General features: G+C 29.2%; 1 protein-coding gene and 1 long non-coding RNA gene across 3 annotated transcripts in view; both read right to left on the bottom strand.

Moving 5' to 3' along the window:
• Positions 1-4,924: 4,924 nt before the first annotated feature.
• Positions 4,925-7,080, bottom strand: LOC101489146 (UV-B-induced protein At3g17800, chloroplastic). Its single transcript, XM_004510183.4, has 2 exons — positions 6,585-7,080; positions 4,925-5,952 (listed from the first exon to the last, which is right to left on the bottom strand). The coding sequence occupies exons 1-2, from the start codon at positions 6,938-6,940 to the stop codon at positions 5,157-5,159; spliced, it is 1,152 nt and encodes a 383-aa protein (XP_004510240.1). The 5' UTR covers positions 6,941-7,080; the 3' UTR covers positions 4,925-5,156.
• A 14,142-nt stretch (positions 7,081-21,222) lies between these two features.
• The window catches only part of LOC101488917 (uncharacterized), a 1,459-nt gene continuing 829 nt past the window's right edge, over positions 21,223-21,852 (bottom strand). For both annotated transcript variants that reach the window (XR_012163948.1, XR_012163947.1), the window contains exon 3: positions 21,223-21,711. This is a non-coding gene — a long non-coding RNA (uncharacterized lncRNA). The remainder of the gene's footprint in view (positions 21,712-21,852) is intronic.

The raw sequence follows: 21,852 nt of genomic DNA on the forward strand, positions 1-21,852 counted from the left end.
CATTTAATATCATCAATAATCCACTTTTCATTGTAGAAGAAGAGTAAGCAGTATGTCAAGGAGTTGCAGCCTTCAGAACCTCTGTTGACTAGGTGGCAACGTTTGGATATTACAATGCCGATCCATTTTGATTACATTAACTTCAAATTGCATTAGTATATTGGAAAACAGGTGATAAGCTGCAGTAGAAAGTATAAATGTTGGTCCCTTTAATAATTAATTACCGCCTTAACATCAAGCAAAGAATAAGTGCACTTGGTAAGTACAATATTAAGAAAGTACAGTAATATATTATTTCACTGTGCAAACTCAACAATGAAAAATCACACCGTGTTAAGCCAACTCAAAGGTATTTACTACTACCCTAAGACTCAAATGCTTTATGGCATTTGCTCATCCAATCTACCCAAGAATAAAATACAAGCACAACACTGATCAGAAAACCAACCTTCCCAAGGAGACTCTGGCCCAAACAACTATGTTCTGTTGCATTTAAAATTTAACTTATACTCCTCTATTTAATCTATCCATGAAAATCAAAAATCTATTGGCCAGCTGTAAAGTTTCAAATTTAATAAGCCAGCCAGATCCAAGACTCGATTTACAGAACATGGAAATGAAAAGAGGAAAGAGAAATTATAAACTTAATGTCTTTTGATTAGGCTTCAATTGTGATAAATAATCACTTTTTATTCAGGAATAATCACTTTTTAGGCTGAAACTATGTGTTTCAAGACAGTCTAATTAGAGCAATCACTATAAACAAAAACCGAAACAAACAGAATACTGGAATTAAAAAATAAAAATAAAGTTATCATCCCAATGTACAACAATCATATATTAACCAAACGTCACGTTTCAACACAATCTGTTTAGAAATAATTCAAAAAACTAAATTATCTGATTTTGATCATTGTAATAAATTCATAAACAATTGCTTCAACTCAAACCAGTAATGAAAACTCATCTTCATTTTTCATTCATCATTCTCTCACAAAACAAACCGATCGTAATACGAAAATAAAAATCATAATTCAAGCTGCATTGGAGTTTTCTTACCTGCTTTAACCTAAAGCGAAGAAAGAAAGAAATACGCAGAATTTGAAATTAACGAAACGAAACGAAGAAAAAATTCAAAGAAAAATTGAAAAGAGAAAAATGAAAGAAAAAACGCACCGTGTAAGATAATTGGATATAATCGGAGCAGGGTCAAGAAATGAATAAGCACGGATCAGCAATGTGAATGAAGATTCTCGGAAAAAAGGTGATAGAAATTGATTTTTGAGAGAAAGAAAGAGAGGCGAAGAGGGGGAAAGGCTTAGAGAGAGAAAATAAAGAAGGCGTAGAAGAAAAACTAAGGAGAAGAAACCAAAGAGTTTATATTTATTTATTTATTTTTATTAAAAAATATTTATTTATTTTGTAATTTAAAAATATTTATTCATTCCAACTCATATAATATTTATTAATAAATTCTTTAATAACATACATAACAACAAAATATTTTCATTTAAAAAATAACAATAAAATGTATAAAAATATAAAAAATAAAGTGCATAAGACACTAATATTTTTTATATATTATATATAGTGTTAAAATTATTTTTCAATAACATTACATGTAAAATACAGTACAAAAATTATATCAATGTAAAATAAAAATTAATATTTTATTTTAAAATATAAAAGTTTTAGTTTTTCTTTAAAAAAGTTTAATTTAAAGTTGTTATAGCGATTAAAGGTGAAATACAATAATTTTATGTGGATTAAAAATTTATTTAACTTTATTTTATATGATTTAATTATGTAGAACAATTTAAGTATATTAATTATTTATATTTTATTAATTTAATATTATTATATTATAATAACTTTTTCATTAATATATATCATGTAATTTAAAATATATCATATTTTTTATTAAAAAGTTAAAAATACTAAATTTTAAAATAAAATAATCATATTCACAAATTAATAAAAATAAAATGATTAAAACTGTTATTATTTCAAATATAAACTTATTGACTCAACTAATTTTTTCATGCATAAAAAAAAGAAACAAATAATACAACCTTTAATATTATGATCCACTAGTATTAAAAAAAGAAATTGTGATGAAAAATTTAAATTAATATACTAAAACCCCCTTTTAAAGAATGAGGTTATATATATATATATATAATATTTCATTTAAATTATATTCTACAATAATTATTTTAAATTAAATATACTAAACATTTATATATGTTAGTATTACATTTTTTTTACAAAGCATAATTACATTATTAAAAAGTCTGAAAATTGTAATTTAACAAAAAAAATCTAATATAATAGTATCGATATAAAAGAATATTATTTATATAATAATAGACTTCTAAAAAAATGTTTTGATTATGTTTATCAAACAGAAATAATACTGGTGACATAAACTAGATTATATATCCTTGTTGGTCAATCAAATCTATTTCCGTCCTTAACTATCCAAATTTTAATTGAAAAATAATAAAATAAAAATGTTCTTAGAGTAATTAAAATATGGAGAGAATAACTATTTTATATTTTTATTTATATTTAAAAAGTTTAAAATAGGGATTGCTTGGCTGTTAGTATGGTGGGGACGGTGGTCCCCACACTGATATAAAAAAATGTTTATTAATTTAATATTATTATATTATAATAACTTTTTCATTAATATATATCATGTAATTTAAAATATATCATATTTTTTATTAAAAAGTTAAAAATACTAAATTTTAAAATAAAATAATCATATTCACAAATTAATAAAAATAAAATGATTAAAACTGTTATTATTTCAAATATAAACTTATTGACTCAACTAATTTTTTCATGCATAAAAAAAAGAAACAAATAATACAACCTTTAATATTATGATCCACTAGTATTAAAAAAAGAAATTGTGATGAAAAATTTAAATTAATATACTAAAACCCCCTTTTAAAGAATGAGGTTATATATATATATATATAATATTTCATTTAAATTATATTCTACAATAATTATTTTAAATTAAATATACTAAACATTTATATATGTTAGTATTACATTTTTTTTACAAAGCATAATTACATTATTAAAAAGTCTGAAAATTGTAATTTAACAAAAAAAATCTAATATAATAGTATCGATATAAAAGAATATTATTTATATAATAATAGACTTCTAAAAAAATGTTTTGATTATGTTTATCAAACAGAAATAATACTGGTGACATAAACTAGATTATATATCCTTGTTGGTCAATCAAATCTATTTCCGTCCTTAACTATCCAAATTTTAATTGAAAAATAATAAAATAAAAATGTTCTTAGAGTAATTAAAATATGGAGAGAATAACTATTTTATATTTTTATTTATATTTAAAAAGTTTAAAATAGGGATTGCTTGGCTGTTAGTATGGTGGGGACGGTGGTCCCCACACTGATATAAAAAAATGTTGTGTGCGATTACCTATATGCCATCCAACTACTTTAACATCAACAGAAATTTTGTATGTGCGATTTTACCCTTAACTTTAATAGCTCATAAGACGGTTTCATCCTCATTATTAATCGAAAGACAGTTTTACCCTTCTTAGACGGATAAGGTTAAAGGATTGGAAAGTCATTAAGAATAAGATTCTGGTTTTAGGGCCATTTAATGGCCACGTAGACGAGCATATTCTGTTTCAGATTCCTCCATTGGATTTTTGGCTTTTTGCTACCAAACAACCACACGGCTAAACCATTTTTACTCCCCATTTCAAATTAAAAATACTCATTCTATAAATAATTTTAGTAAATATTATTTTGGGGTAAACAACTTAAAAAAAGTTTAGATTAATTTTTAGTTCATTTATAAAAATTCACATTTTTTATTTTCTAAAAAATTATCCATTAGTTTTATTCATAGTTGGAATGTTAACATATATATTTTAATGATTTTTTAAAAAACATATTATAAGATTGTAAAAAGATTTTATACAAAAATAATCTCAAAATTTAATTTATAAATTTATATTTTATTATTTTACTTTGAGTTTATGCCATCTAAATAATTCATATTTAATTTATCTTGTTTTAGATTTTTGTTGGGAATATTTTTATTAATATTTTAAATATGTATAGAAAAAATTATTTAAAAATTGAAAAGTTGAAAAATGATTATGCAGCAACCAAAATTACTTGTAGTATAATTATGTAAGGACTAAAAAAAATTCAGATAAAAAAAATATTAAATTTTATAAAGACCAAAATTTCATTTAACCTATAGACAAAAAGAAACTTATTTAACTCTATAAATTTTCTTTTAATTTATTAAATGCATTTATTATTAATTTTTTAAAATACATCCCTAATTAATATTAGTATTAGTAATTTATTTAATAAAAAAAAAATCAAAACTAAAGACATTCATATTCAAACGGTGTTTTAAAAAACTCTAACACATAAAATAAATACATTAAATTTATCATCTAACTTTCTTAATCTATATGTGATAAAATAATCCATGCTTATAAAGAAAAAGATCGATATATATAGTAGCATTTGTGCTCCCATTATAACTCTTAAAGTTATAAAGAAAGTTGAGTGTAAAGAATGACCATGTGTCATATATGATCAGCACCATCTTTTAGTTTCCACCGCGAACAACACTAGGATTGTGAAATTATTATTAGAGATCCTGGTTGTTAATTTGCACCATCTTAATCGAAGAATTGAAATGTGTGTGATTGCCCCAGTTTAGATTCTATTGTTAAGGGTTGTAAATATAAAACATTTAGATTTAAAAGATGTTTCAATTCTGGTTAAGCCAGAGTTTTGGTTCCATGCTCGAGTCTTTAAACTCAACTCCAACTCTGGGCAAATAAGTAAATACAAAATTCTTGTCTCTAATTACATCATAAAAAAAAAAAGCTGTAAAATACTCAAAAACATTTATAGATACATATACAACTCTGTAATATGTAAAATCTCTATCAACTCAAACAAAGCCTAAGAATTAAAACTATACATTATACAAGGTAAATGTGTACTAGTACTGTACAACATAACTCAAAAGCTAAAAAAAAACAAATCTCACTATATATACAACTACAAGGGGGTAATTCGCTCAACAAACATTGAAACATACTCATGTTGTGCCTCTACACTACCTTATTGATCCTTAAGCTTATATAGATCATCGATGTAATCTTCTGTTTCCCAGAGGAATGATCCAAAAGCAACAGCTTCCAAGACAAGTCTCTTCAAACTAGAAAAGGAAGTCAAAATAATGTCGTCGTTCTCGACGGAATCAGAGCCTTGATTGTTAAAAAGTGCACAACTATAACTCCTAACCAAATTCACAGCCTCCTTAGATCTCAATTTGGCACACCTCTGCAATGAACCAGGGTGAAAGCTCATAACATAACACTTCAAGTCTTCAATTTCCTCTTCCTGTCTTATTAAACCTTGTCCTATGGATTGTATGTTACTCAAATGACCAAAGATTGCATCCTTGAAACCATAAGGACACATATCCTTAAATGAGAGGGATGTCCTATGACCAAGATGAACATCATGGTTAGCTAAAGATAAATTTCTTTCTAAATGGTACCTCAATGAAACTGATTTCAAAAAGTAGCCATATAAAATGGAAGCAACGTATACACGAGCAAGTAAGAATTTTCGAACTTTGGTAGTAGCCCAAGTATCAGTTACGCTCGGTTTTGCTTTCAAGCCAGTTACAGTAGTTACATGTTCTCTTATCATATCCAAAACTTCTAAGCAATGAATAGATTCTAATTCCCAATCTTTAGAAGGCAATATCTCTAGCCTTCCATTGTAAAGACAACTAGAAAGCTTTGGAACCAAAGGGACTCTGATTTCAGAAAACTTGTAAAATATCAGCAAGGACATGATATCTTCAACAGCAACTTCACATTGATTCTCTTTTATCTGTGCAATCCTCCTGTGCCATTTCACAAAACCGACGAATTTAATCTTTTCCTCACTATTGATTCTTTCTTTGCTCACTGTTGAATCTTTTTGTTCATAGAATTGCATCTTGTTTTTATCTCTATAGTATAACATATCTTACCTTCCCTTTAATTATAATTTCTTTTAACACAAATAAAATTTCTTATAGGTGATTCATTATACATCAATTATGTTGACTCATTTGTATCACATTTTGTCTCTTATAAAAAAGATTGAAGAGAGTATCCACTATGTAACAAAAATTAGTTTTTAATGAACTTATAAAAAAATTAAAATTTAATTGCAGTTTTAATCCTTCTATTGTTATAAATTTACGGAAATAGTTCCCTAATTATTTATATGTCATCAATTAAATTAAAAATATAAAAAAAAAAATCGAAATTAGTAATAATAGGAAGACTTAAACTGTTGACTTTTAAAATAGGAGTAGCAAATTCGTGAATCAATAAAAATAATTGAACTAAAATAGCAATTAAGTCTAAAATTAATTTTAGTTAAATCTGTAAAATTGGGTTAAGTAAGAAGTTTGAGATTAAAAATCACATTTGTGAAAACTAATTCTAGAGACAAAATAAATTTGAATAGACATGGATAAGGAGGAACCTATGAAGCAAGGCTTGATCGGAGTTGGAAGCAAGGAGCATACGAGAAAGAGCAGCCTGACGATCATCGGACAATAGCTTAAGCTCTTCTTGAACGGCAACATGAAAAAGCTGACGGTGATTCTGAAAGACACCACTAAGGAATTTTCCAACAAGGGAACGTGGTTCCAAAGGAGAGTTCAAACTACTGAATTCACAGTGACTAGCACCACCACTTGCTTTTATCACCCTTTTCAACGCTACTCTGTTGCCACTGCACCTAAAATTCAAACAAGAAGAAGAGATTATAGGTGTTGTGAAGAATCCTCCTATCTGGGGTTTGATTGTAAAGTGGTGGCGGCGGAGACAATTTTCCATCAACGGCGGACAAGGTGTGAGAGTGGTTAATTGGTTTGGTGTGTTGTGTTGTGTTGTGCTAGGATGGATGAATAAATTAGTTGATTAAGAATAAGGTTGTGTTTCCTTTTGATAGGATAGGATGGATCATATGATAGGGTATAGGATATTATTATACGACCATATATATTATTCATATGATAATATAACAAGAGATATAATAATTGGATTAAAGTTAAGCTAAGTTAAGTGAAGTCAAATAAAATAAAATAAAATAATCACTGTTACCAAGACAAATCACTTAAATGAATTATGCAATTAAATATTTCATGTATATTAAATAAACTTATAAATGGGAGAGAGAATTACAAATCCAGTAACTGAGTTTTAAAATTAATGAATTTTATTAAATGTAATTTTTTTTGGAATAATTTTTATTAAATTTTATTTATTTTTTATCGGATAATAAATTACTAAATTTCTCTCCTAAAAACTGGAGAATTAAAATAAAAGATTATAATATTTTTATTAAATTATTTTAATTAAATAGTGATATATATATTATTATTGTAAATATAAAATGAATATATTAATTAGAAGTGATGTTAATAATTTAAAATAGTAATTAATAGTATATTGATTGATGACGAGACAAAATAGTACTATACATATATTATGCATTGGACAGGATAGGGTTTTGCGACTTTTGAGGTATGGGAAGGGTGAGAGAGTTTTGGTTTCTGTGTGCTCCGATCAAACGATAAGTGATAAGTGCGTATTCTAGTGGAGTGGTATGGATAAGAGGGAAGGGACAGTTGTTATTATTCTATGCTGTATATATACGACAAAGTCATTCATTTAAAACTTATCATCAATTTGCATCAAAATAAATAGAAAAAGTGTACTCTTACACAATGTTGAGCTGCGTGCGCTAAAATCACCCTGAATTTCTTCTTTTCCGTCAAAGACTCTTATCTCATGTATTCCAATTGTTTTATATATAAAAACACTTGATTATATACCGAAGGTCGACCTATCATTTTTATAACCGGTATCTAATTTTAATCTAGTTATAAAATTAAATAAATATTATCAATTGTTGGTTTCATCTTTGTCATTGGAGTAATTAAAATGTAAATACATTTGTAAGTAATTATTAAATCTTAATATAGACATAATAGACCAGTGGTGTAGACTGTTTTCAATTCTTAGTGCAAAAATATTTTTTTAATACAATTATCTTATTAATATTTTAATAATAAAAAATACATATAAATAAAGAACAATAAATAATCTCATAACTATATATATTAAGTGTATAGACTAAAGCAAAAAAAGTTATGTGAATAACTATTTAAAGTAACTTAGATTATAAGTACTTTAGATATGTTTTAATGGAGCAAAAATGTAAAAGAAATAATGTGAAAATAAATGCAGCAAAATATGTATCGCTATATAAGGTATATCTTCTGATGACTAGACGAAAGCAAAAGAAACCAAAACTTTTATTTCAACTTGGCAGCGCAAAGTTTTGTGACATGTGCCCATATTATTGCAAGTTTTAGATGACTTTGGGTGCGAACAACGTAGTACCTCAGTTGCCTCTGATAAACCCAATTGGATTATGTTCATCTGCCTCTGATACACAAGAGTAACAAGAATTCTTTTGTCTTTAACTCTAATAAGAGTTACATGGATTCTTCTGCTTCAGGCTCTGACAATCGTAATAAGAATTCTTGTGTCTTTATCTCTAACAAGTGTGACGAACAATTGATTGTCTCTGCCTCTGATAATCTCATCAAAGCGTCTGACTTTGAACTACTTTGTATCTTATAAAAAAGTCAACAATATGACAAAGTCAACGCCTTTGAAAAAGTAAACGCTATGACAAAGTCAGTGTCTCTATAAAAGTCAACGCTCTAATAAAAGTTAATGAGTTGCTAATCTACAAGACATCATTTGATCAATGTACCCTCTGTGCACATCGTTCGATAATCGCCCATAATCTATTTTCTCTGATAACATGTTGTGTATAATGATTTGTAAAACGGTACTATGATTGTTCTATCCTCTGATTGTCATACATATTTTAAGGAGTGATTTATGGGAGTCAGTTATGAGCTCAACGAATAGATTCATCCTCAATGGTTAAATTATTGAAACTTGTGAGATACAAGTTGTCTTTCTTCAAAATGAAGTACACGAGTTTGACCCTAAAAGTAAAAAGGTTATACCCTAAACGACCTTCGACGAAAACATCTCAACAGATACTTTCTCGTTGTATTTAAGATGAAATGGGTATGTCAAGAAAGTCAGCACAACATAGAACAAAATAGTGCAATTTTGAAAAAGCCAATAACACATAAAAAATGATGAATGAAAAATCCCTCTCAGTACTGACTTATTAGAATTTATGTAAATCAGTAAAAGTATTTTCATACACTTGAACTGATATAGGATTGAATATGTCACATCCTCTCGATTAGAGTTAAAATCCACGAAACATACTTGTATCAAATTAGACACATATTAGAAGTGATGTAAATAAGCCCGATAGTGGCGTATCCCCTTCATTCTCAAAGTGGTACCTGAAAAGGTACAACAATCCTCATGAACCTCAACGACATGATGTTGAAGAATGGTTTTGGAAACGAAAGTTTGGAGAGGCTATAGAAAAATATTCAAAGCCTAAAGAGGTTAAGTTAAGAATACTTGTACAATATTTATTGGAAGTAGTGGATTAAGCTCTCGACTATATGGAAGCAAAATATCTATGTAAGGGAAGAACTACATGTAACAACAGTTTATTATGAACTAGTATAAAAATATTTGTGTCTCTTTAGTCTCTTTTAATTATCGTCTTTTAGTTCTTTATGGTTTAACCTTACTCTTGCTAAAATTCTTTCAATAATAAGTAGAATGTTTTAATAAAAAATGGTCTTTGTAAGAAAAATAAATAGTTTTTATAAAACTGTAAACACAATTCAAACCTCCCCCTTTTTCTTGTGTTTTCTAGCACCTTCACTCATGCTTTAGCATCATCACTGCAAAAATCCGGCCAATCCTATGCAATTGGCGGCAACAGACAATCTGATTTCAAATTTAATTACCTACAACATATTAAATTTATTACTATTATACCAAATGTTCTTAATGGAAAGAAAATCAATTTGTTACTTGCACCCAAAGATTATTGTTGACAAACCCAATGGTTATGAGACGATGAAGAGAAATAAGTGCTCCAAATGAACCTCTCAATTAGAAGAAAGTCAAATTGAATGACACCATAATAATATTAAAGGCGGAAGCTATCATGTACGTCATTTCTCATCCCTTGAATACTGAAGAACACATACCAGTGTGTGTATGACTTTCCTTGTCCAAATGCTGACGAACTAATGACCATGACTCTTCAATCCAACCAAGTAATGTTGAAATAGTTCAAAAACCACCATTTCCATATGCCTCAACATTAACTACATCCTCAATGTACGGATTACTAAGTGGAGGAAATTGATTCAATAAATTGTATAGATTGTTTCTTTCATGATTGTTGAGATGGTTGCTTTCTTGACTTATGAGAAAATTGTTTGCCGGACTTTTGAAATGATTGTTTACATGACTTTGAGATGATTAATTTTTCGAGTCTTGAGCCATGTCAACATGCTCAAAAAATAAAGGATCATGATGGACGTCATATTCCTTCGACTTCTTTCTCTTCTTAACTCCATCTTTGGTTTTAATTTTATTTGGTGGTGGACACATATAAGTTGTATCTGCAAATGAAAGTCCATATACTTTACTCGTTAATATCCTTTTTCAAATAACATCTAGTGATTGGAGTCGTTTCTATAATGCATCCATTCCAATTGACATGCAAACTCTAATTCGGGCTTTTCTTCAAGATTAACCTTTGTGGATAGTTTCTTCCAATGAATATGAATTGTGTCCAATGGGATATGAATACATATGATTTTATAATATGATAAGTCACAAGCACAAGATAATTCATTTGTTGTTCTTATTGCACAACCACATGTCGCTTTGTTAGAGTTGACCAATTTAACTCTCGATTATTCTTTAAGAATGTCTGGTATACCTACCTTGGAAACAAACGCGTGAAATCTCCTTAAAATTGAATTATTGTGTCTGAACTCCACACTAATGATACTTTTTCTGAAACGACACTCTAACATTATCCAGTTGTGACTTCAACATGTTGTTCACAACATACTAACTCCTACACAAGTCTCCTTTTACTATCTTGCAACATATTATTTAATCTTCAACAAGTTGATTCAGATCTATACACACATAAAAAACACCTAAAAGTTAAAAAAATAACTAACTTAAAGGACAAATTACGTTAAATTAGAAACTTTGCAATTTATTACATGTTGGTTGTTGTGTTTTCTAAATTCATAACACGATTCGTCCAAGCCACAACAAACTTTTTCTTGAAAGGAGTTAACCATGTATCTTTAACATAGTCAACAAAGATGATAATATCAACACATATTGTCTCAAAGTGTCGCAAAAATGTAGTTGGTAATTCATCATACTGGAGGAACATACAATTTTATTCCAAAAATTTATTAATGAATGTTGTTTTTCCTTCAACACATATGGCTTGCATTAGAATTCAACATTTTTGTCAACATGAAAATGATATAACAAAGTCATCGATGATGGAAATACTACCTCAAACACACTCATCGTGACAAAGTCTCTATCAATCAAAATCACTTTTGAAATTAAGCTCACTTGTAAGATTTTTTTTTTAACTTCTCTAATTCCCAACAAAAGTTATATAGCTCCTCATATTCCAAATGATCAAATGTTACATAATATATTAACTCTGTTGAGGTGACCGTTGCGTAAAATTTCACAAGTGTATGAATTTGTCAAGTAGTAGTAAATAAGATTATCGTATCCATAGAGATTTATTTAACAACTATAAAATTAATCAATATTTTATATTATTTAGACTAATGAAAATTGTTGTTAGTTCACGATAACAAAAACGTAACGATAATATAAAAATTATAACGAGAGTCTATAACAACACAACTTTGAATTAATGGAAAGTTAATCTAGGGTCATGATTTCACTTGCAATATCAATACCTTAAGTACTAGTTTTACATGAATTCTTATTTTTTTTCTCAATTATCAATCTCTCTTTAAAACTATTAACAAATATTCGTTATTCAATGTAATATTCATTTCCCTAAATTAATTATTTGATTGATCATGCAAAAAATATAATTAAGAGAAAACATAAATAACCAAGAGGTTGAGTGATTGAAAGATTAGTATTTATGTTTCATCATACAAGAATCTTAATCTCAATTATCTTATATATCTACCAATTAATTGTAGTTAGTCACTAGTCAATTGAATGATTAAGACATGCAAATGTCGGTCATCATAAACATGTAAATAAAACAATATAATAATTTAATTGAGATAAATAACAAAAATCTATAACAAAACTATAATTTAAAACTAAGACATAGTAGAAAAGTATTTTAATCACAAGATTCACTAAAAACTCTACAAGAGTTCTTAGTTACTCATTGACATATAAAAAATAAAGTAAATAATAGAAGTGCTCATCAATTAAAGAAAAATAAATAAAACCATCAAAGAATATGATTTTTTGCTCCAAAACTTGAGACAATTTACTCCAGCTCCAAGCACTCATAAGTTTTCAAAGTATTTCTCCTTTTTTTTCTCTCTCTCTCTCTCTCATTTTTTCTACTCCCTTGATCTCATTTCTATTATACAACTCCCGTTTTTGGTTTCTAATTTCCCCTATGTATGATATGAAGATCCTGATTTTATTCAACAACATTCCCTTTGCAACACTCTTCCCATCTGGCAACATTTTCTTATCATAAAATTCAATATAAGTGTGCAACAAATCTTCTTCTAACACTCATACGCTAAAATATTAAACTTATTGTTTTGCACTAAAATCTTAGTTGATTTGACCAATTTGAATTATTTTATCATCTCATGATCAATTATGCAAATATAATAAATAAATAAATAAAAAGAAGTTGAAATCAAAACTATAAAATAAGATAAAATAGAGGATAAATATCCTTTTAAAATCCTATAAAAATAGGTTTATCAGTGCACATACTATTTCAAGCAATGATATCATGTATTTGTTAGTTTTAAATGTACCATTCATGGTTAGTACATTAGAAAACAAATTCATCAACTTGATTGAATCAACATGAGTCCAAAAAATGTCTCTAATAACATCTAAGTCTTAATGTCTTCTATGCGAGCACACATAATTTTCATCTTCTATTAACTTCAATAATTGTAACATATTAGTTCTGGGACCATTCAAATTAGATCGATACACACTTTTTTGCTCATAAATATTTGTGACAGATGTGAGATTGTCTTTGTTTGGGTCTTTTAATGAACTCAATATGTGTCTCGATGCAAGTCAGTATTTTGTCATGTCATTAATAAATTTTTGCCCATCTTAGATTAAACGTCTCAAATATGTATGACCTTTTAAAATATTTGTTAACTGATTATTGTGAAATACACATCGAACACTAACTATCCATTTGTCACCAACTTTCAATAGTAACACCCTTAGATTAAATGAACATATATGCACTTTGGAAGCCGTTAATTCTGATGAATTTGGTTCTTTCGTATACCTTGCACCATTTTCACAACTCAAAGTTAATTGTATTCATTTCACTTTGTTCTGTTTCAGTATCTGATCTTATAATAACAATAATTGTTTCATTTTATTCTTCAATTGATTTTGTCCATTGCAACACGTCGTCGTGTGTAGAAAATATATGCAACAATATATATTAAAAACAATATTAATCATATCATATTCTATATAATAACAAAAATAAATGTTATTTTATATTAAAAATTTACTTGATCGGTAATAAATGTTTTAGAAAATCTATCGACAAATTCGATGCATAAAATCTATCAAATTTAACGTAATTCATTCTTGAAAAAATATAATTAAATAAAATAAAATGGAAGTTTTGGATATTTGACATTTAGGAAATATTTGATCTATAACATACTGATAGCCAAGTAACTGGTATATAATTTAAATACCTAATATTTGAAAAAATAAAATATTCAATATACAACTTCATTTATTGGTTATTTGTTTAAAACAAAATATTTGGAATATTAATTTACGTTACTGAATTTTCCATTTTTTAAGATAAATATATACTTCATATTTAAATAAATAAAGAAAACAATATACGCGGTTAGATTTTAAATTTTTTGATTTTGAAATCTGTAGTATATAGATGTGTACCGAATTTTTACTTTATGCTATTTTGTATTTTCAATTTTCAATTTTTAACAGAACTATTTTTTGTGATTGTGTCAAAGGAAAGGAATAAAGTTGAAATTTAAAAAGTATATAGAGGTAGAAAGTATGGATGTGAAAGTGACAAGTAGATTTCTCGTTAATTTTATAGTAGAGACAAACTATATATTATTCAATATGAGAAGACCGATTGTTTCAAATCAAAAATAACGAAACCTAACAACTTCTATATATTATCATGCAAGTGATAAGGTGTATATTATTAAGATTGCGTTATTGTCTATGTTTGGTTAGTTTAAAACACATTCTTCCAACTTCGTGAGTACGGTGGTCGTATCCTATAGCACACCTCTATTAATATATCTATTGACTGAAAAATTAAGTATGTGGGAGCAATTACCCTCAATCTACAATAGGTAGATATGTCCTCCGACTATAAATAGATTTTGTGGCACCAAACAAATAGAAATTATAAATAAAATAAAAATAAAATCATAGATTTATTAACTTAATTAATTAACTTTGTTTTCTTAAAAATAACTTAACCATTCATTAATAGTGTATTCTTTATTATATCAACGGTGGCGATGCAAAGTGAAAATAACGAGATGCGAGTGATGGATCCTTGATTAGAAAACCGAAAATAACATCATCGTATAGGCTATAGCATTTTTATTATATAAAAAAAAAATATGACATTAATAATGAGATTAAGATAGAGATAATACACTACCATACCCACACCTCTTATTTTAAATTTCATTTAAATACATCTTTTATTCTTGCAATTATAACATTTTTTGATTTTGGTCATCGTAAATTTTTTTGTTCGATTTACATCCATGTAAATATAGTTTCATTTTAAAATAGTTTTTCCGTCAAATTTCTGTTACAAAAACACCAACACCGTTAATATGTTTTTCGTTCCACCAATTGTTTGTGATAATGTGTAATAGAAGTCCTCATTCTCATTCAACACAACAATAACAACAACAATTTGAAGTAGATGACCATCTTAGATAGAGAGTGAAGATCTGATAGCCAAAGTGTGGACAAACTAGATGAGCAGAGAACAAAACCCCCTATATTAGAACAACCTTCCATCTTAGGCTTTTGAGGTTTCTTTTATCAACAACAAATCGAGACAATTCATCCCTGCATTTTCGTAGTTCAACAACAGATAAAGCTAATCAGCAAACAACAATATTCTTCGGTTAACCTTGCAGAATAACAATCTAAAACATAGCAATAATCCATTAGGATTTCATCCATTTACAATGTGACATAGTGAACGACAACTCACATTAAACCAATAGAACAATGTCAAACACATATCTAAAATCGAAGGATTATATAATAAATAATTTAGTCATTGTGTCTTAAGTCTTAACTGATGAATTTCCAGGCCTCACGTTCAAGTTATATCAAGGTACTTCAAATTGTTGTTGTTGTGTTGAATGAGGAGGAAAACTTTTGTTATACATTCTCACAAACACATCAAAAACATATTAACGTTGTTAGTGTTTTCGTAACAGAAATTTGACGGAATGACTATTTTAAAATTGAAATTATATTTACACAGATGTAAACCAAACAAAAAAACTTACGAGGATCAAAATAAATAAATAAATATTATAATTGTAAGGACCAAAAACATATTTAAACCTTTTAATTTTTATTATTTAACTTACTAAAATATCATTAAGTGAATAGTGAAATTTAAAACATATTCGAATAATGGAGCATAACCCCACATTCTAAAATTTCCAAAAAAAATAATTTTTTTTCTCTAACTTCAACAATCGAAAATTTTAATTTTTAAAATTTTTGGTTGTTTTATTGTGTACCGGATATTTTGAAAATGAAATTTTTGGTACTTATTTCCAACGGACAATTTAGTTTTACGATTTTTTTTTATATACAATAACTATCGGAAATTTCAGAAAAATGAATTTTCTGAGTTAATTTTTTCATTTTTCAATTTTTGTACATGTTTTTCATTTTTCATTCAAATTTTTTAGTGAGAAGTAAATGAGCGAAAAACACCGTAAAACATCATCGAATTCGACCTCTTACATAATGTAATAAGAGCGTCACTATTGAGAAAAGGAGAAGGAAGAACGAAGTGATGCAACAAAGAGCTACAAAAGCGTCAACAATATTATGTTCAACCTAAATTTGAGCAATTGTGAATCAGAATCTTGCGTTTCTTAGAGGACCATTCAATCTTTATATCCTTAAGCACTGTGAACATCACATTGCAGCTAGACCGTGGAATGTAGAAATTATTAAATAATTTATTTTATTACATAGTATAGTATGTATAATTTAATATAGTTATAGTATATGTATAGTATAGTATAGTTTAATATATGTATAGTATAATATTATTTAGTATATATATATATATATAGAAAACTAACTAATAATATAATTTATTGTGTTATTTTAAATTAAAAAGGATAGATGTGCATTGAAAGTTGTTTCAAATGGCAAAAAAACAAGACAAATTCATGGATATTAGATATGTATTACCTGCTGAGATAGATAAATGAATTATTAGATCATGGTTACGTCATTTGCAAAGATGTAGTTTGCATATAATTTATGGTAATCTTATATCTACTTTTGCTGAATATGGCACACATAGACTAGTTCATTTCACCTGTCATTTGGTGAGATGACTATTACTCTTGATGATGTTATGGATCTGTTGGGCATACCATGTTATGGAAAGTTATTCACACCTCCCGCTAACATGAGTGAAAACTTGGCAATTGTTGTTGTTGAGTTATTGGGAGTTGATGAGACAAAAGCTATGAATGAGACTATGGTTAATAGAGGTGTTTCATATAGTTTTGAATGGTTAAAAAATGTGTTTTTTAAGAAACTTCATGAAGGTTGACTTGACTATGCAATGAATGCATACCTTATACCAGGTTGACCCTCATTGGCCGACATTGTTATTCGCAATCTTCTCGCTCCCTTTTTTCCCCTAGTTAGAAATTAGCGAGTTTTTGTCTTGCTTGGGAATCGAACCCGATACCTATTGAATATATACCACCATTCATTTATTCTCACTACCATAGTGTATTTTATTGATCATAAAAGGAAAATTAAGCAAAGCAAATAAGTCTTCCTTTTAGTCCTGAGAGCTATGCTCACTCAAATTAGAGAGAATCTTATCTTTGTTATACCTAACAAAATTTGTTATTCTTTCTCTCATATCCAACCTTTCCCCTATATACGAGATTGGGACTCGTGTTTTCCCCCTCTCCTGTCAGTTCACCTTTCTTAGAATTTCTAACATACATTTTTCATACCTTAGGTGCACTATGTCTCCCACTAGACATGTCATCAATTCCTTACTGTCCACATCAACACCCTTCCCTTGAGTTACAAACTTGTCCTTAAGTATGAGGGACGGGAATTGTGTCAGCATTACAAACTCATTCGCAAGTTGGCAATTGTCAATTGCCTTCTTAAGTAATGAAACATGGAACACTAGGTGAATGCGAGCTGTAGCAAGTAGCTGGAGACAATGTGCAACTGTGTCGACCCTTACCATTATCTCAAAAAGCCCATAATATCTTGGTGCAAGCTTTACATTGATGTGTGTGCTTCGACAACAATTTGCACATGTGGCCTCAACTTAAAGAATACCCATTACCCAATTGTAAAACTCACATATCTTATTTTCTTGTCAGCTTGGTCTTTCATGTGTCAAAGAGCTCGATCGAGATGGTACTTCAATTGTCTCAAAGCCTCTCATCATAATCAACAAGTTCCTTTTTCTTCGCTTCTACCTTGGTTTCCCTTTGAAGGAATCGTATGAGGGTTGTTGGTGACCTCCCATAAACTAATTCAAAATGAGTCGAGTACGTAGAGACGTGGTACGTTGTATTGTTCAAACATTCGACCCAAGACAGCCACATTACCCATGTCAAAGGTTGATCAACTATAAAACAGTGAAGATATGTCTCCAAGCAACGGTTAATGACCTTCGTTTGTCCATCTGTTTGTGGATGGTAAGCGGTGCTAATTTTCAGCAAGGGTCTTTGTAATTTAAATAATCCATACCAAAAGTTGCTGACAAAGATAGGGTCGTAGTCACTCACAATGAAAAAGAAATGCCATGAAATTGCATTATCTCCTTTGTAAACACCTTTGTCAACACACATACATTAAAAGAATGCTTGAAAGGAAGGGAATTGTTGTATTTGGATAACTGATTGACCACAAAGATCACTTCAAACCCCTTGGATTTAGGAAGAACGATGATAAAGTCCATTGATACATCTTCCTAAATCTGTTCCAGAATTGGCAATGGTTGTAACAAATCCCCAAGGCCAACAACAACATATATTTGACGTTGGCAAGTATCACATTCTTGCACATACTGCTAGATAGTCATCTTCATGTCAATCTAATACACATTCAGTGCTACTCGTCTAAAAATGTGATGGAAACCGGAGTGACCACCCTGTGGAGTAGAATGAAACTCTTTCAAGATAATTGGTATCCATGGAGACTGTGCAAAAATCATCAGTCTCCCTGCATACAACAACACCCCATCGCACATAAGAAAACTCAAATCAAACCAGTTTGTTCTCCTTGAACGCATAAAAGAATTTATGCATGACATCTTTATGGACCTCTTCAATCACTTTAGCCCTACCCAATCACTTAGGGACGTGTATCAAGGAAGTCATTTCCCCACTATCATGCATACGGGACAATGCATCTACACCTTTATTCTCAACTTTGAGCTTGTAAATGATATCCAAAAAGCTTTGTTGCCCAATTTTGTTGATTCATGGTGCAAATCCTCTATGATAACTGATGTTTTAGACTCTTTTGATTGGTACACACCACAAACTTTTGCCCTACAAGGTAGGGACACCAATGTTGGATAGCAAGAGCCATAACCATAAGCCATTTTTCATACATTGATTTGGTCAAATTTTCCTCTCATAAGGCTTTACTAAAATAAGCAACTGGCCTCCCTTCTTGAATTAAGATAACACCCAACCCATTCACTGAAGCATCACTCTCAATAAATAATCATTTTTGAAAGTGCTAAAATCAGGGTATATGTTACCTTTTCTTTAACAGTTGAAAGGCTTGCTCAACACTCATTCCTCACTTAAAATAATCCCTCTTAGTCAGCTCAATTAATGGTCTCTCCATTTTTCCGTAGTCTTTGATGAATTTACGGTAGTAGCCCGTAAGCCCCAAGAACCCTCACACTCCTTTCGCATTCTTAGCGATTAGGTCATTGTAAAACACTCACCACCTTAGTTGGATCCATCGCTACCACTTCTCTAGAGATGATATGCCCTAAATATTCAACATTAGCCTCCGCAAAATTGTATTTCTTCCTATTAGTCACCAGAACTTACTACTACAGAATGTTCAATACAGAGAATACATAATGGAAACGGTCTTCCAAACTTGGGTTGTCCACTAATATGTCATAAAAAAATACCAACACATATTTTCTTAGAATAACCTTTAAAATGTAATTCATTAGAGTTTGAAATACTGAGGGTGCATTCAACAATCTGAATGACATTACAAGATATTCGTAATGGCATTCATTAGTGTGGAACAAAATTTGGTGCACATCCTCAATATTAACTCTAACTTCATGGTATCCCAAATTGAGGTCTAACTTTGAGAAATAATGAGTACCATGCAATTAATTTAAGAGTTCATCACTTGTTAAGAGCAAGGTAATCTACACACATCCTCCATAACTCGTCTTTCTTCTTCACGAGTATCGCTGAACTCAAAAATGCATTTTGGTTAGGACGAATGTCTCCAGACTACACCAACTATCTTACTTGCTTCTCTATTTCATTCTTGTGGTGGTAAGAATACCTGCAGGGGAAAACATTAACAGTGCTAGCTCCGTCGGTGAGATGAATAACATGATCTTATCTCCTCTGAGGTGGTAACCCATGTTGAGACAAAATCTCAAATTAATGTTTTGTTGATAATTAAACAAAGGTTAATTAAGACTTCTAATTATGATTCTAAGTGTTTTGATATTAACATGTATACTTGAGTGTATTAATAAAAGATAGGTACAAAGCAATACAAAGCATATCATATTAACAAAAACGTTCTTGACAGATTTTTGGAAAACGAAAACGTTATCCACATCTGTAAATTAACAAGAATGATCATATTCTTAAAGAAAATATTAGATCCAGGAATTGCAATGCATTCCAAAATTTCACCATAAATATAAAAGGATCAATTCAATGCAAAAACCACTCCAAGACTCGAAGGCAAAAGACTATGCTTCATATATTCATAGAGCAAGATAATTCTCCAAGTTAAGCAAGTGGAAGTACAAGGCTGACAAACTGGAAATGACACTTTTGGTGTACTTTCAAATAGACATGCACACATAATTCATGGCATATGATCACTTCAGACAACTATTAAGAAACACTACTAGAAAAAACGCTTTTAGAGACCACATTTTCGGTCACTAAATGGATAAAATCGGTCACTAAATCGATTAGCGACCGAATTAGTGACCAATTTAAATCAGTTGGTAAACTGCTCGTCGCTAGCTGTTGCGACCAAATTAGCGACCGGATTTAGTGACCGATTTAGCGACCGAATTTAGTGACCGAATTAGCGACCGAATTTAGTGACCGTTTTAGTGACCGAATTTAGTAACCGATTTTGTGACCAATTTTTGAGACTGAATTAGTGACTAACGTTTGAGACTGATTTAGCAACCACTTTAAATTAATTTGCTTTATCATTAGTGACTGATTTAGAGACGAAATTTGTGACAAATTGTTATATTTATAAAATATTTGGTCACCAATTCAGTTTCTAAATATTCCTGTTTTTTTTTCATTATTTTAATATCCAAAAGAACAATAAAAATAATTTTTTAATTTAATTTCAATATCTAAAAAATTCATACACCAAAATCATTTAAAAGCATTAATCATTTCACCGTATATAACTAAATAATATAATATATTTAAGTAATATTTCTAAGTACTCAATATTACAAATAAAACTACAATCTTATTCTAGTTTGCCTTCACAATCTTGTACACAATACTAGTTTGCCATCACACCAATTAAAGTACACCCCATGGCAGAACTAATAACATTGTACTAGTAAGATCTTCTTTCTTAGCTCCCATTGCTTCAGCTACTATTGCACACTGGGCAGCAACCAAAATAGAAGCATAAGCTATTGTTGCATCTCTATCTTCATTGATTCCTCCTTTTTTGAATTTTCAGAAGCAATAGCAGAAAGTGTTGCTGCAACACTTGCAATTGACATTGCTGCATGCACCTCTGCTCTGTGCAATCTCTGTTCTTCTTTCCTCTTCATCTTTCTTTCCTTAAACCATTTCTTTATTGACATGCTTTTTATTGGTATTATCTGTCTTCAACCATTATTTGGACTGCAACATAATTAATTTTTTTTAATACGATTGAAACTGTAATGTAATCGCAGTTGAGGTTATATAGATCACATTTGACTGCGATTCTCTACAATATTAAAAAATTGGTATGCGACTGCAACTGTAATTCAATTCAGGGTG

Source organism: Cicer arietinum, chromosome 7 (assembly GCF_000331145.2).
Source record: "Cicer arietinum cultivar CDC Frontier isolate Library 1 chromosome 7, Cicar.CDCFrontier_v2.0, whole genome shotgun sequence".
Classification (NCBI taxonomy): domain Eukaryota; kingdom Viridiplantae; phylum Streptophyta; class Magnoliopsida; order Fabales; family Fabaceae; genus Cicer; species Cicer arietinum.

Excerpts from the sequence above, each read along its gene's own strand:
- LOC101489146 (XM_004510183.4), bottom strand. The coding sequence starts at position 6,940 with ATGGAAAATTGTCTCCGCCGCCACCACTTTACAATCAAACCCCAGATA. Across the intron at positions 5,953-6,584 it reads GATCAAGCCTTGCTTCATAG|GAGGATTGCACAGATAAAAG; the intron begins GTTCCTCCTTAT and ends GAAATGGCACAG.